This window comes from Neopelma chrysocephalum, unplaced genomic scaffold (genome assembly GCF_003984885.1).
Source record: "Neopelma chrysocephalum unplaced genomic scaffold, ASM398488v2 Primary Assembly neopelma1_96845, whole genome shotgun sequence".
NCBI lineage: Eukaryota > Metazoa > Chordata > Aves > Passeriformes > Pipridae > Neopelma > Neopelma chrysocephalum.
In genome coordinates, this window is record NW_020925488.1 from 48,711 (window position 1) to 64,616 (window position 15,906).

At 39.6% G+C, this 15,906-nt stretch overlaps 1 protein-coding gene across 7 annotated transcripts in view; it reads right to left on the reverse strand.

Annotated features, from left to right (window-relative positions):
- The window catches only part of UBAP2 (ubiquitin associated protein 2), a 75,583-nt gene that overhangs the window by 43,747 nt on the left and 15,930 nt on the right, over positions 1 to 15,906 (reverse strand). For all 7 annotated transcript variants that reach the window (XM_027670381.1, XM_027670380.1, XM_027670378.1 and 4 more), the window contains exons 2-5: positions 10,065 to 10,204; positions 5,995 to 6,072; positions 4,252 to 4,362; positions 288 to 441 (exon numbers count right to left, since the gene is read on the reverse strand). In XM_027670381.1, coding sequence (XP_027526182.1) covers positions 288 to 441; positions 4,252 to 4,362; positions 5,995 to 6,072; positions 10,065 to 10,163 — 442 coding nt within the window. In that variant the 5' untranslated portion in view covers positions 10,164 to 10,204. The remainder of the gene's footprint in view (positions 1 to 287; positions 442 to 4,251; positions 4,363 to 5,994; positions 6,073 to 10,064; positions 10,205 to 15,906) is intronic.

Sequence of the window (15,906 nt, forward strand, 5' to 3'; positions counted from 1 at the left end):
AAGAGTCAATTCTAAAACTTATATGAACAACAATTTTTACAAGATCAATTCACCAAACAAGAACAGAGACTTAAATTAAGCTGAGTGTCTCTGAACAAGTACAGACCATCCCAACACCAAGTCACACAGACAGGTCAAGCATACCTGTGGCACAAACAAGTTATGATCCCTTCAACGCTGAGCTACAGTCGGATGGACTTTGCCCCAGTAAGCACTTGCTCTTAACTCAGTGAGTTCCAGCTGCAAGAAAAGTGTCTAAATCTTTAAAAATGAACCCCTGTACGTACACTCTCGGCCACGGCTGCCTCCTCTTCCCCGTCTGTTGGAACTTCCCCGTCCGCGACTCACTTCTCTGTCCCCTCGTTTCTCTCTGTTCTCTTTGTTTTCTGAACCTTCCTTTCCAAGGCTTTTCTTCTTTCCCCCCACAGTCTCCCAAGAGGTCTATTTGGGTAAAATAGAATTAGACACAACAGTCAAAACAGAAGATACAGCTCTCAATGCACATTCCACCTCATACCCCTCTAGTTCATGGGGGAAAAATCCCCAGGTATTTGCATAATATCACATAATATAAGTGGTAGCACAGGCAGTATTTTTGCGAACAGATGAGAAAGTAACACGTTTTATAAGTTAGATTGTCTAAGGGAATATGAGGATCTCAAGTATTTCTGACTATAGCAGATTTCTACTAGTCCAAGAAAGCCTGGATATGACCACAGGGTAGGACATCTGCGAGGCAAGTAAATTTCCCTCTCAACTACATCCACAAATCTAGCAAGGGAACGTGAACAGCGCTATCTTTTTCTCCCAAGGAAATGAAAAAAAAACTTTGAAGTATCACTGAGCAAAAGACTGATGAAAATAAGAATTTGGCCTAAGGAGGGTGAAAAAAAAACTACAAAAAAGAAAACAGAAAAAAGAAAAACTATTATCCCGACATAGTAGAATTTAGCCCCAGAAGAAAGAATGACAGAACAGCAGCTTGGGAAAACTGGGGGCATAGTAAGCCAGACCATCCACTCTTAACAGGTATAGATCATCAGACATAGCAAAATACAGGAAAAACTATGTCTAAACAAAACAAGAGATCAAGATCCAAACATCAGGCTTCTGTTTTAATATTAAACTCCATCTTTAAAATAAATTCAAGGATAGTATTGAATCCATAGGAGTATCTGTAGGAGTAGCAAATAAGATGACTGAAACACTTGCCAAGAATAGCACAGCCACTCATATATTATGCAATTGCACAGTTAGTTAATTGAGCCACAGCTGCAAAGCAAGGAAGAAGAAAAGTATTATTTGCAAACCATTAAACCATTAAGATAGGTTTGCATGTATGCTCCCATCTCTAGGAGCTTACAGCCCAGGTAAGGTATTTAAGCAGAATATTTGCATATGCAAATTGTAGTGAAGCACTAAAGCCATGACCTCTGACAGACACCTACACCAAACAAAAGAGGTTGTCTATTGGTAATTTTAGGTCCTGTCTTATCTCCTCTCAGTTCCACCAACAGCACCTCAGTAGGCCATGACCAACTAGTCCAAGCTGCCTAGAACTGAGGAAACCAATGCTATGGAGAGGTAGCAAAGTAGTTTACAAGTACAAACTCAAATGTTGCAGAGTCTCCTTTCAGAGAATAAGAACAAAGTGAATGGTTACTCTCTTGGGTTGAAATCCCTTTTCAGTTTCATGTCCAGTGCAGGAGTCTGCACTACCATGAACCGACCTGGGTAAGCTCAGCCAGCAATGATCAGAAGTACAAAACTACACATTTGAGCAACACCACTTTATTTGTGAGCCAGAAAATTGTTTCCCTCAGTAGCTTTATCACATGGCTTCTCCTGATAGAGCCTGCATAACTGCACTAAAACACTCCTACAGCTTTAGATAGAAAAATACCTGCACTGACAACTGAAGAGCCCAGTCTATACAGTTCAGAACATGTTCCTATTTCACTGATGGGCATGATGACAAAACACCTTTGACCATTTCAGGAAATATCCAAAACTGGATAAGGCTGCAAAGCTGAAGAGGAAGCAGCCTCTCCTGAGTAAATTTTTATTTGACTTGAGAATGATCAGTAAAAGGATGACTATGAAAACATAAGATCCTCGCTTTCCCACAAGACAATTTTGAGGAAAGCCTTGAGAAGTTGGGCAGGTCCTTTAAGATAGAGGATGGTGCTACCTCTGGGCATGGGGATCCATCACAGACTATCGAAGCTGTCTCTTTTTGTAAGGGAGGTAAGTGATTAGAATTTCAGCTGACAATGCCTGAGGCAACCCAAATGACAGTTGTGGGCCTCACCTTTGAAAATATGTAACAGAAGTCTTCTTCTTGGCCTATTCTTACATAGAAAGAATAATAATATGAAAGGTCCCCTTTGTTCTATCTTCAAAGGTTTGCTAAGTAAAACATGGTTGGGCATAAAATGTATCTTAGGTCTGTAGGAAGTTAAATGAATACAAGTGTTGGACAAAGACCCATATTCTTCCCTACTCTCATCCACAAGCCTCTATCTATCCAAAGCCAGACTGTCACAATTGCTGTAAATGAAAAGTCTTCATAAAAACTAAATCACAGAGCATAAAGCCTTGAAGATCACAGCATTAAACACAAAACAAATTAAAAAAGACAAAGACAAAACTGGCTGAGTATCAAATAAACTATAAAAAGACATTCTAGCTATCACTCCTGGCTCTTCTAATTCCTCCAATTGAATAGACACATCTTTTAAATGACGTTTTAAAGAAATTTCAAGTGCATCAAAGAAGAATGAAACTAGGAAAAGAGATTTGGGAATCTGCATTCAGAATCAGTGGTACATTGGCTTTCAACTTTACATCAAATCCATGATTAAACTGTTCTTGAGTATAATAGCCTTAAAACAAGCTCTTCCATTTGAAGGCCCAAAAATTTCCACAAAGAATAAGTTTTCTCACACCCTTAAATTAATACTCCTTCCTCCTTGAGCCCTTTAAGTTCTCTGTATTTGTTTCTAAGTTGCATTTTGTCTACAGAGAGCAGTGGGTTCAGAGGGACTTGTCAAAAGAGCAGAATGTATTGATATCAATTCTAGTTGATGGATGAGTTCAGAAAGTTTTTTCCATGTCATGATCACTTCCAACAATTTGCTGACGTAAGAAAGCATTTAACATTCTCCATCAACCAGAAAACTACTTTCAGCTAAAAAATGGCAAATATGAGAAGTACAAGAGAGTGCAAAACTGGCACACTACCCAGATAGGTTTCATCAAGGTGAAATGTTCTCTTCCACTCCCAACTTGCCAGCTAGCTCACAACTATATACTTCTGTATTTTAGAAGACCTCAACTCTGATAAAAAGTGAAAAGGGGATAGAAAATCAAGTCCCTTCGGTCAGAATGGTGTGTGTCCTAGATTTAGGGTGTGTGAGGGGCCAGTTTCCTCATTAACAATAAGCCAGAGTACACATCCTGACAAATCACAGGAAATACTGAGTGTTCAGCATCAAGAAAGGAAGTCCAGGTTTCTTTCCCAATTTAGATGAGATGGAATTTAATTTAATGCCTTGGACCAAGAAGTCCCGCCAGCCAAAAGTTCAGCTGTAGTGAAATGTATTTTCTTAGTATTTCTTGAGATAAAATGTGCAATATTCTAAGTGACATTACCTGTTGTTATATACACACTGTTTAGTCTCCTCTTTCTGTTTTTCAATTAAGTCATGCAAATGAGTAACACAGTGAAAGGACCAACTACTTGCTGCATCCTCTCCTGCCATAAGTAGCATTTATCAATGCAACTTCCAGATGTGGAAACCTCCTCCAGTTTTAATACCAGCAATGCTCACCTACAGCACAACTTAAAATATCTGCCTGCCCTTTAGGTTTATAAAGATTGACCTTTGTGATAGTCTCAGGCCTCACAGTTGTGGAAAGTCTACACAGTAACTACAAAAACTGCAGCAAGAAACAGGCCTGTGTCTGAGGGAGCACTGAGTTCTGCTGCAGAGCTAAAATTGCTGCATGTAAATGAAAGCAGAGGACTCTGCAAGAGACCAGCTGAACACCCACAACATTTTCCAGATTCAGCCTACTCCAAAGTATGCATGCAGTAGAGAAACTGCCCTGGTCTTCATTTCCTTCAAAAGAATTCTAGGGGAGACATGGAAATTGAAAGCTTCCAAAATATGACTTTCCCAATCCCATGCAGAAGTCGAAAAATGTAGGAAACAGAAGGGGAAGTTTAACATGGAAGTAAAACCTTACCGTGTCTGAACTTCCTTCCAGCAGTATGTTGATTGCTCTGTTCACATCCCCATTACAATCATGTAGTGCCACTATGCACTCATCCTGGTTTTTTCCCGTGACTTCCATAAGCTGGCAGTAAAAGTCAGACATGTTAAAATATCTACATTATCATCATAAGAAAATAAGAGTTAGTACCACCACAGACGACAAGAAAGTGCATAACTACCATGTCAGGGTAAACTAGAATCCTGAATAAAGGAATCTGCATTTTACAGATCTGCTTGGGATTCAGACAAGAGACAGCAGGAAGCACAAATTAATTCATAATCAAGGAAGCACTCTTTCACATATTTTTTTTTTATTTCTGTATGCTTGCAGCAAATGCTGTCAACGCAGATACAGCAGTATATGAGGGTAAAGATGTAAAGGACAAGCACAGTTCCAGTATCATCATCTCTCTCTCCCCACCAAGTATGTCCCTCTTTATCCCACTGTGAAAACATACATAAGGTAAGACATGGCAGAGAACAGATCCATCTGGAAAAACACTCAGACTAAGAAATAGGTTATTTTTCAGCCAGATTGGCTCCCTTGATCCATTTCAGCATAAGGCCACACAAGAGTCATAAGTGATGGCTGGTTAAGGAGACCTAGTTCTGAATTATGCTCCGTGGACTTGGGATACACATCCTGAGGAGTGTGGGACAGAAATTAACAGTCTGTCACAGGGCATCCAGCAACTTCATCCAATGAACAAAACCTATGTGAGCTAGAAATACATATGCAGAATGTAAAATACTGGAGATTTCCTACACAGAATTTAATTCTTCTCCTTCCCTCCAGCACAGCTACAAGCACTTCTGAGGTTTGTAGTGGCTTCAGGAAGTACAAGACTACACTTTTGGCACAGCAACAGAACAAGTTTATAACAAGAACAACAAAAAGCATTTAATAATGCTTCAGAGGAAGTTTTACAAAGAAAAAGAAATCAAGAAATCCGCTCCTCTGCTGCATTAACACATTCAAGCTAATTCTTCTCTCCTTCTGGGTGTATTCCTAGGTTCTTTAGGAGTTGTGATGTGTTCACTAGGATAAAATCACCAATACTCACAGCAGAACAGGGGCCCAGATTGTCAGGACTGCTTTAATTAATCATCTCAGCTATAACTGGGTAATGGGAGCTCAGTCATCTAACACCCAACACTCACACGGTAGAGGAAATGGTGTGAGATTTCATTTACACAGTGTAATTTTATCATTTTAATGCATACACGGATCTGCAAGGTCAGATTATTTATTTTTTAAAATAACACCCTGATTCACCTTTAAGCAGTGATTATTTTTACTTTTCCTGAAAACCTTCCAAGATATTAGCAAACTCAGTTTACATAGGTGCCATTTTTCTCATGTGCATGTACGTGTGGACATGGAATGCACTCTTTATTCTGACAATCATTAAGCATCAGGACAATACTAGAGAGATACACTGGAAGAGACAACAACAGAAATGAGTTTTGGCTTAAAGGTTTGTCTACAAAGGAAAATACACCAATGTAACTATACAGTCAGAGCTATATTACCACACAATTTCTTGTAAACAGACTTTACAGTGCAATAAGAGCACCTTTTCCTACTTAAACTTACATCCTTCTGAAAAGGGTTTCATCTAAATCAGAAACAGATGCTCTAGCTCCAAAATGTAAGCCAGCTTTAGAGTACTTTATTGCAGGGCAAAAAAACTCTGTACCATAAGAAACATACTTGTTTCACTTTATCTTCAAAATCTGCATCATTCTTATCGTAGATCATTTGAGCGAGGCGAATCTGTTCTGCTGTTGCCTGAAAAAAGATAACATCCAATAAAGTACACAAAAGGTAACTATATTTTTCAAAAGTATATCCTAGTGTCCTTGTCCTTTTTCCTCAAGACTCTCAAAAAGAACATACACAACAAGCACAGAAATGCTAAGGGGAAAGAAATAACATCTTCTCTATGCCCACTTGGTAGTTTTAAATGTTATTTGGGACAGAAGTAACTTCAACATTCTAATCTGTTTGAAACACAGTTAAAGGTCACCACATTGACAAGACAACCATATAATAATAAGAATTTTCCACAGAAGACTATGTTTTAGTGTTAACCTTATAATCTTATTTAGGATCTACCACTCCTAAGTAAAGAGTTTTATTGTAACAAACTGGCAATGGTATTTCTAGATTAACCACATCTCTGATGATTCCTGCTCACATCACCTTCCACCATGCTCTCAACAACAACCTCACTCTAGTTTTATGAGCACTTAGAGACTGAGTCATGCCTCAAGACTCTGCCCATGAACAGCTGCACTCGATTTTTTAATAAGTGAACACTGGTCTCTGAAAACTGCTAGAGGAACTTGCTATTGATGAAGTATCTGGTGCTTCTCTAATGTTTCTGGACCACAAATCCATACTGGCAACTTCTCCAAAAGCTGAAAGACTAAAATGGATGGATGCAGACAAGTGCCATAAATCCAAACAGACTATGGCTGGGCCTGAGAGAAAGCAACTCTTAAGACAGATGTCACATCACACAGGCCACTCTTCACAGAGTGGCATCTGCAGCCACTTGAACTACACTCCTGAGAAAATACCAAAGATAAGTGTGTCTTACAAGATCCTGGGCCTCACTTGATTTCTGCTCGAACAGAAGAGGCTACTGTCTCATGTAGAGAAGGCTGAAAACTGAAGAGAGTCAGGACCCAAAATGCAAGTTGATGCACTGTGGATGTGCTTCTTCATTGAAAGGGGGACCAGCCCATCCTCTGAAATTCTTGACTGAAGGGATTCACCATGGGCAGCTGGCTGAATCCCACCTTTTGCCCACTTCACAGGATACACACATGAAATTCTGTGCCTCATGAGTTCAGACATAATCAGGCACAAACTGGCTTTTAGAGTTCACCACAAATGCAAGCTCTAGAGGAGGTCAAGTATAAATGCTGAGAAGAGTCTAAAAATTACTCCAATGTACACCACCAGCTGCTTATTTGCTGAGAAGTTACTGCAGCTGTCCCAGTTCCTTGAGGGAAGGGACACTTGCTGTGCTCAGAGAGAATGTTCCAAGAGAATTAGTGTATGTAACACAGTTACATACTCTGCCTTACTTCACATTGTCAAAGTGTCACGCTGACAGTCTCCTATGTCACTCCTCTGGGTAGCACAGGGGAGAGCCTGCTCTGGAACTCCCCAGTGCCACCCTCCTCAGAAGGCTCCCTGTCAGTGCAGTGCTCTGAGCAAAGGAGCTCGCTCCTGGCATCTGCTGAGAGCTCAGCAGAAAGAAAACGTCTGCTGGTTTCAGGAATTTAAGTCTTGCTGATCCTTGTTCTTGTTCTGACTGCAGCCTCCTCAGCCAAACTGCAATGTTTAAGCTAGTGAAGAGATCTTCCTTGAAGATATCCAGAGCAAAAATATTCAGACAATGTAATTTCTGCAGAGACATGATGGCATATTGGACCAAAAAACAGGAAGCCATCAAGATTCATTTCTTCTGTAAACCAACTTTTTTTCCAAGTGCACAATGAGAGACAAAACCACACCAATTTTATTACAAATATGTGACACTATCTTCAGTTTTCCTGTGTAAGCAGAGAGCTTAGAAACAAGTAGGTTCAATATTGCTTATATTTATGCCAGTGGATTAGACCCAGATGGAACTGAAGATTCAGAAGGAAAAAAAGCAACAACAAAAACCCACCAGATGTGTTTACTACACAAACACCAAACCAGTGTCACAAAAAGTTCTAGCTTTTCCCTGGTAAACAGTGATTCTTTATCTTTAAGGCACCATTGTTACAAGTAACACTGTAGTATCCTGTAAGAGAGTGTAATTAAGTTTTCATTGTGACTAAGAAAGTAGTACCATCTTAAAGATAGCTAAGACTTTACTCAATCTGACAACATATATTATCTTTTCAGTGTAACAGAGTGGGGAAAATTTTAAACTAAAATTTTCAAATTACCAGAAAACAGATGTGGGCAAAAACCAAAATTAGACAACAGTAATAGGCCAGATCTTACAATAAAATGGCATATTTATTATCCAGAAGCAATGCAAAGCAACCATGATATAATTTCTTAAATAACTTAAATTATGACCAATGTGGTATTATGACAATGAAATCTCCATTTGGGAAAGCAACATTATTCAATATTCAGAAAAATTAATCAGTGGTGATTAAACAGTAAAATCCACAAATTCCTGTTGGTCTGTAAAGACTGACTAAGCAGAAAAGTCCATCTGATACCTAAACAATAAAAAATATGGTGCATTAAAATGTAACTGCTGTGTATTAAATAACCACCTTTTCCACTGAAATGACCAAATCAGTATCCATTATGCAAGAAGCAGAATAAACAGACAAAAATCAGAAAAAGGTCTGAAAGACTTAATGCTTAAAATCAATGAATCCCATAGGTTGGAAGGGTCCTCCAGTGATACTCTGCAATATCCCACTGAGAGTTTATTCCATTAGAGAAGCTACTTGGGGCCAGGCAGAGATCCCACAACATCTCTAATCCACAACTGTGTTTACAGTAAACAATTTTTTTCCTTTTAACACTTGGAATTTTCAGTGTTTCAGCTTGTGCCGTTGTCTCTCTGAGGAGAGCTGGCTTCTACCTCTTCTATAAGCTTTCATGAGGTACCTGAACAGAAGACACAACCTTGCCTTGCCTTCTTAGGGCTGAACAAACCATTCCGTCAGGCACCGCTCATTCATCCCGTGCTTCAGCCTCACAACCATCTTTTCAGCTTTTCACTGGCCTTGTTCCCATCTGCCAAGGTCTGCCTTGCACCAGGGAACCCAGAACTGGGCAAAGTACTCCACTTGTGAAATGGCAAAAAGGGGAAACCACCACTTCCACCAGCCTGTTTGCTATACTCCTTACTTGTTTTAAAACAAAAACAAATTCAACTTCATATGTTGGAAGTCACTTTCTAAATCCACAGTGGCATGAATCACCACTAGACAAAACACTGCAACATAAGGAGATAAGGGTTTGCGGTGACGAAATTAAAAAAAACAGTGTACAAAACAGAACAAGAGCCCCTTGGTTAAAGACCATCCAGAAAACAATAAAACATAATATTTCCTTGAGGAGCACCTCTAGAATGATGCACACTCTGCCAGCAAAGAACAGACAATTTTTGAATTGAATCAAATGTTGATCTGACAAGAGAATAATGAGTTGCAAGGAGCAGAGGCATTTTGCACTCTCCATAACCCATACAAGCATGTAACTACTCTGCTGCTGAGAATCGAGACGGTGGGGTGAGAGCTTAATTCCCATCTAACAGATACTCTATTTTAGTCTGCTAGTGGATGACCATTTCACTTTGTGGGATCACTGCACAAGACATTTAGGATTTTGTGGCTTGCAGATACACTGAATCATGCTGTAGAACACAGCATGAATCTAATGAAGCTTTCCCCACCCACCCAAACTCCCCTACTGACCACAAATCTTTTTAGCATCAGGAGCCTGGCAGATGGGAGAGCTGAAATCCGAAGACAGTTAGGTCACAGGACAGAAATCCTGATACAGGTATAGAGTTCCTCACTGATGGGAAACATTTCTGAAGAATACAAAGCTCCTTCAGACACAACACAGGAACAACTTAATTCTCTCCTGCATTAGTGAATAAACCAAGCAAGTAATCAAACATACTCTTTCAAAATAGACCGTGATTTTTCTTCCTATCTTTTCTCAGGTTTTACTGACTCAGGGAAGAAATGTACATCACTACATGCTCACTTTCAAGTCAAAGAAGTTGATATAGAAGCACATACCTGTACTACTTGTTTCTGTGGTTGTGTCGGCTGTGTGGTTGAAATTTGCGCTTTGTCCCGAGTGCCCCGGGTACGTTCACTTCCCACCGAAGTCATCATTTACAGTATATACAAAACAATGTATGTACAAAATAGAAAATCTGAAAGAAAAAAAAAGAGCATGAGTTAAGGCAAGTACTGATTTTGATACCCAGGTAATACACAAATGCAGCAGTTTGAACTCTTCCTGCATTTACCACTAACTCTATACAGAGACGCATGAGAAAGCAGCTTTAATACACTATTATTGGATTTATCACAGTCTTTACAGTAAATGGGGAAATGCAGTGGACAGAAGCATTTTTGTCAGTGGATTGGGATCTGTCTGGATCTGTACTCTAGCTAACATCTAAATCTCACAGCTTTTCCCAGCTATTTAACGTACAGACTTTTCTATCTGCTACTCTGCTGAAATCTCAGCTTCAGCTCCATCACTCCTTAAACTTCTTTAATACCTGCTGTCTTATTTTGATGCCTGGACTTTAACCAGTCAGAAGCCTACACAAAAATCACAATCACAAACTGGGCAGTTCCTCTTTTTTGTACCATCAAACTGCTTTTCCTGCACATACACAGAGGCCACAGCCAATCCCAACTCTACTTCTCACCTCTCATTTTTAAGAGAAATTATGATGTTTACCTTTAAATCCAGCCTCTGTAGACAGTATTTTTGCTTTTTCTACCTCCTATTTACAGAAACAATCTATAAAACTATTACCCTGCTTTAAACATGCCTTGGTTGTATGGTAAGAAAGAAATCCAAAAGAAAACCCAAATCCCACACACATATCACTGCTATCCCATTTGTGACTCCTGGCTCGCATTCTCATTCATCCTCTAGCATTAAAATTACTTCGAAACAAGACACTATTATTCCTCCTGTTTGTACAGCTTCTAACCATCGATGAGCATGGCTTACAGCAGCTATGACAACTGGAAACAGATCTCTCACCTGGTAACAATGGTCATAGTCAACTGCCTGTTTCTGTCCCTATAACACTGGAAAGTAAAAAGGCAAATTTCTGGAACTAAGGATAACTTAGTTGGTGCAAGTGGTGTACCTGGGCAGCATGAGATGTGCAAACAAGCAGCAAAGTGCTCTCACTGCAGCCCCAATGTATGAGCAAGCTTCAGCACACAACCTGCCAGGGCAGCAGCTTTGTGCAAGCTGGCCAGCATCCAGCTCAGTGCACAATAATGCTCACAAGGATGTGTTCAATACCCAACTGCTCAATGGCAGTCACAAGTAATGGGTACTCAACAATCAAAGCTGCAATGAGATGCTTCAGTTTAAGCATCGATTCATGGTGCTCAGGAGCCTCATCTACCATCAAAAGGTCAATTAACCCCATTATCATCTAAATCTGTTCTTCACTTCAGAAGTACATTCTTGTTGGTCAAAATTGAAACCTGACATAGAATTTCTTTATGTACAAGTTAAAGCATTCAATAATGCCTTAATGCCTGAGAATAAAGTGTATTTCCACATGAAAAGGCCTGCCTTTACCAGGAACTGAGTGCAGTATGAGCTGAACTGGAACACGGTGTTTCTACAGCTTTATGAATATATTCACCAAAGCCAATACGTCTCACCATCTCCTAAGTCAGTCTGACTTTGTTGCCTTCTAAGCCCAGAACACACAGGCCTTCAGAGCACTGTCTGACCCTAAAGGCCAGATACAGCCAACACAGAATTTATACAAGCTCCTGACACCATGTCAATGGAAAGCAAAATACTAAGTAGGTGTGGAGACATTTTGACCAGAAAGTTCAACACTTACCACTATCTGCTTGAGTTAGCTTTTTGTTTGGTTGGTTGTTTTTTTCCCAAGGATCAGTCTGTTCATCACAATTTCAACCTAGCACAATGAGCAATGAAAAAAAAACCAAACAGAGCACACAACAGAGAGCACTAACTTGCCTTAAAGACAAGCTAATAGTTTCAATAGGATTTTCTGGAATCAGTCCACTATGACTCGAGATTTGTTGATAAATTATAACTCCATTAGGTCTCAATTTGTTCATAATTTCTGAATTAACATCATATTTATAGAGATTGTGGTACCCAGGAATGCTATTTTCCCCCAATTTCACCAAAGCTACTCAAAATATTGTGACAGGACAGCAGAACACATATATTAAAGAGTTTCCTGGGTGTTTGTAAAGCACATGCTGAACTCCAGCCTACAGCCAGGCAACCTATAGTACCCAAAGTGGATTGTGTCTCTTCTCCCTTTCCTATCTTGTATTTTTCCGTGTGTCTCTGTGCCACCACTGCTTAAGACATGTTTGTTCTTCAGGATGAAAGGATACTTTAAGAGAAAAGGCAGGCACACAAACATCTGAAACACTCCTGGAAGATGAAGAGGCACAGCAAGATCAGGCTGCCGTGGGAACAGCACTCAAACAACCTGAAGAGCATAACAGGGTCTTTAAAGGAGGTGCTCGTCCTCCTGACTGTGCAACCCATGAGCAGCACAATTTTGGTTCAAAACAAAAAACAGCAAAGGTACAGGCAGCAGGACTTGTACTTGCTTCAGACCAGCATGGAAACTCACACTCAGTGTGACAGTCCCCATCAAACCAACAAGGATGTGTTATAATACACCAGACACAATCCAGTCTCCTTAAAAGCACAACTGGCAGCCTGCTACAAAGAGAGCTTCCAAAATACTGTTATTTTATTTCAGACACTGAGCAGTGCTGAGGCTTCACACCCGACCACACCTACTGTCGACTGAGGAAGGGACAGGCAGAAGGGAGGCAGGGAGGCACTGCCTTCAGAGCATCACAGTGACTACAGTTTTGAGCATTAAGTGGGATATTATTGATTAATAAGATGAGGCTGAACATTTCCTTTCTCACAAAGCAGCTTCTTATTCTCTCTAGCCCCTCATATTCACCAACTCTGTTTGGCAGGCTGTTGTCATAGCAATGAGCAGGATATCACAAACTGATGCACTTAATTTTAACCATAGATCAAATGGGGAAAGAAGATTTGAGACTGGGAGAAAGAAAACTCTTAATTAAAATCTGTTTAATAAAGATTAAAAAAAAAATACTCAGACAAGCAGATGCTTCAGTTTCCATGTCAGGGTCTGGTGCGGTGCAAAACTCCCTCATCAACAGTTAATACCTGACCTTGCAGACACATTGCAACTGTAGCAAACAGCCAAACAACTGCACTTTGAAGAAAAATATACACGTTAAATGAAATTAGTAATAGTTTCATCACTTTCTGTATACCAGTACAGAGCTCTAGTAAAACAGGAAAAAGCACTAAACAAAGACAGAGGGCTTCCCAAACTACTGTGTAAAGAAGGTAGCTGTACTTTCTTGCATGCCAATTAAAAAAGGACAAGATTCCTGTAAACTTTTTTTTTACTACTGTAACCTAGGACCTCCAGACCAAGGTTGTCCTTACTACTTTAAAAAGAAACAAAAACCAAACCCCAAACAAAACTAAAATTTAAGAATGCCTTGTAGTTAAGTAGTTAAGAAAATTGTTCACTTCAGTGTGTTTAACTTCTCAAGCTCTAAGGAATTCCAATTCCAGCACTTCTTGATAAAGAAAATAACAAGACTTCACAGAGCCCTTTAAGAGGAAAATCATTCCAAATTTCAATCTTTCGGTTTAGTTTTCTGTCTTTACAGCAAATTTTAGTACAAGGGCTTATACTACAACTGCAGATACAGTACTGTGTAACATGGAATGGCAACAATTACTCTAGTTTACAAAAGCAGTAACAAAGTATTGACATCTCAACACCCAACCTTCCTAAAACTACCAAATCCTACTCTCTCCCAGTCTCCATACCTTGTCTTATCCCACACATTTAGTTGGGTTTCTGCTTTGGATTTTAGAAGGAAAAGAGGAAGGTAAAGAATCAAAGAGCAACTGAATACACATCAACACAAAAATCAGGTTTTTAAATCTATCAGAATGTTTTCTGTGATCTTTTGTTCAACCTTCCTTCAAGCAAGAACTTGTCCTTTTAGACCTACACAGAATACTAATTGACTTGACAGGGTTGCAAGCCCCTCAAGACTCAGGAAATCTATTCCTGAACTTCCAGGAACAGACCAGGCATGGCAATACCACCTGACTTTCAAGATTCCTCCAGAAGTTAAATTATTCATTTCCATCAGTTGAACAAAACATTTGCAGTTTCAGTTCCTTTCCTGAGGCAGTCTCAAGAATGTTACTTTCTTGACTCTCTGGACAGGGAGCTGTGATAAACAACACGTGCAGAAATCTCTGTGAACACCTTAAAAGTGAGATTGCTTTTTGTATTTGAAACATAAAGCTACCAGTCAAGGATTTCTTACAATGCCAGGGCTGGGGAAAGGCTGCAGGACACTGCCTGGTGAGAACACAACTACTGCACATGAACTGTGAGCCCAGCTTTTACTGCTTTGGCTGGAGCATTATAGGAGCATGAGGGGAAAAATTATGCCTGCAAAGCATCAGTGCAATGCATTTTTCTCAAGTGCTGTTGTCCAAAGCATCTCCCCATCTTTATGGCTGCTTGAAATGGGAAGAGTGTGCAAGAGTCAGAGGTTCCTCAGGAGCAGAGCTGAGGACTCGGCGTGCGTACTGTCCCAAGCAACTACACCAAACCTGAGCTCATGGAGCCTGGGAGGATTCACATCTCATCTTACAGTTTTTTGTGGTAAATAGGAAAAAAACTGACTTTCATCACTGGCAGAACACTACAGGACAGAGAAACTGTACTATCTGTATGCTTCCACGTTCTACCAAGGAAAGAGTACTGCTGGGAGTGGCCAGAGTACCAGCACAAACACATAATATATAAACTTCCAGTTGTGTTAGAAACTGTAGCAAATAACCAAGTGAATATTCTTACCCACCTTTCCTAAAGCCCTCTGAGTTGTTCATTGAAATCATTATCCTTCCAAGACAATCTTTAATTAGCTAAGAACACAACCTAATCTACAGAAATCAACAATTTCTCTTTAACACCAGAAAAAAAAAGAAAAAAAAAGAAGTTTATTTCAAGGATTAATCTAAGCATATGCTATACAAAGGAAGACAAACAAATATATAAATAGGTCTTACAAATAAAAGACAGCATTTGGAAGAAATTTAGGAAGAGAAAGAAGTGCTTATCCTCATAAGACTGGAGTTAGGCAAAGGCTGGTCACACATTCAGAGCCCAAAAGCATAATATGGACAAGGGACTGAGACAGTAGCTTCAATCCACAAGTAGAGCATGTTTCAGCCATGAAAGTCAAGTAATATAATTAACATTATTTAAAAAAAAATTTCTCTAATCTCACAATATCCATCTTTACTATTATCCCAGAGTCTCTGCCTAGCGACACATTTCACATTTTAGTATACACTAGTGATTCTGTAGCTTTAATCAAAATCTGCCAGTTACACTCAATAAACATTCTACAGACTTGTTCTAATCATTTCTTTATAAATATTCAAACCTCAGAGGCAACAAGTGCCCTTATTCATACACAAATTTCTGAAGGAAGAAATTCGAATTTCACTGGTATTAAAAAAAAAAAAAAGGCAATCACATCAAAACTGGAGAAGCCTTACCAACTTCCACCTACTTTCACACAACCAAGGCCATCTCCAGACTGCTAAAAACCTGGTTAGCAAAACTCACCCAGCTCTGCTCTGTCGGAACACTCCTGAGTGACTGAACAATCAGGAGGCAGTGAATGTCCTAGAACATTCAGGACTTGACCTCATGTTTCAGACATCAATATCTACAAAGAAAAAGGTCCTGCTCCCTGTACTAATCATAAACCCCACGATTGCAAT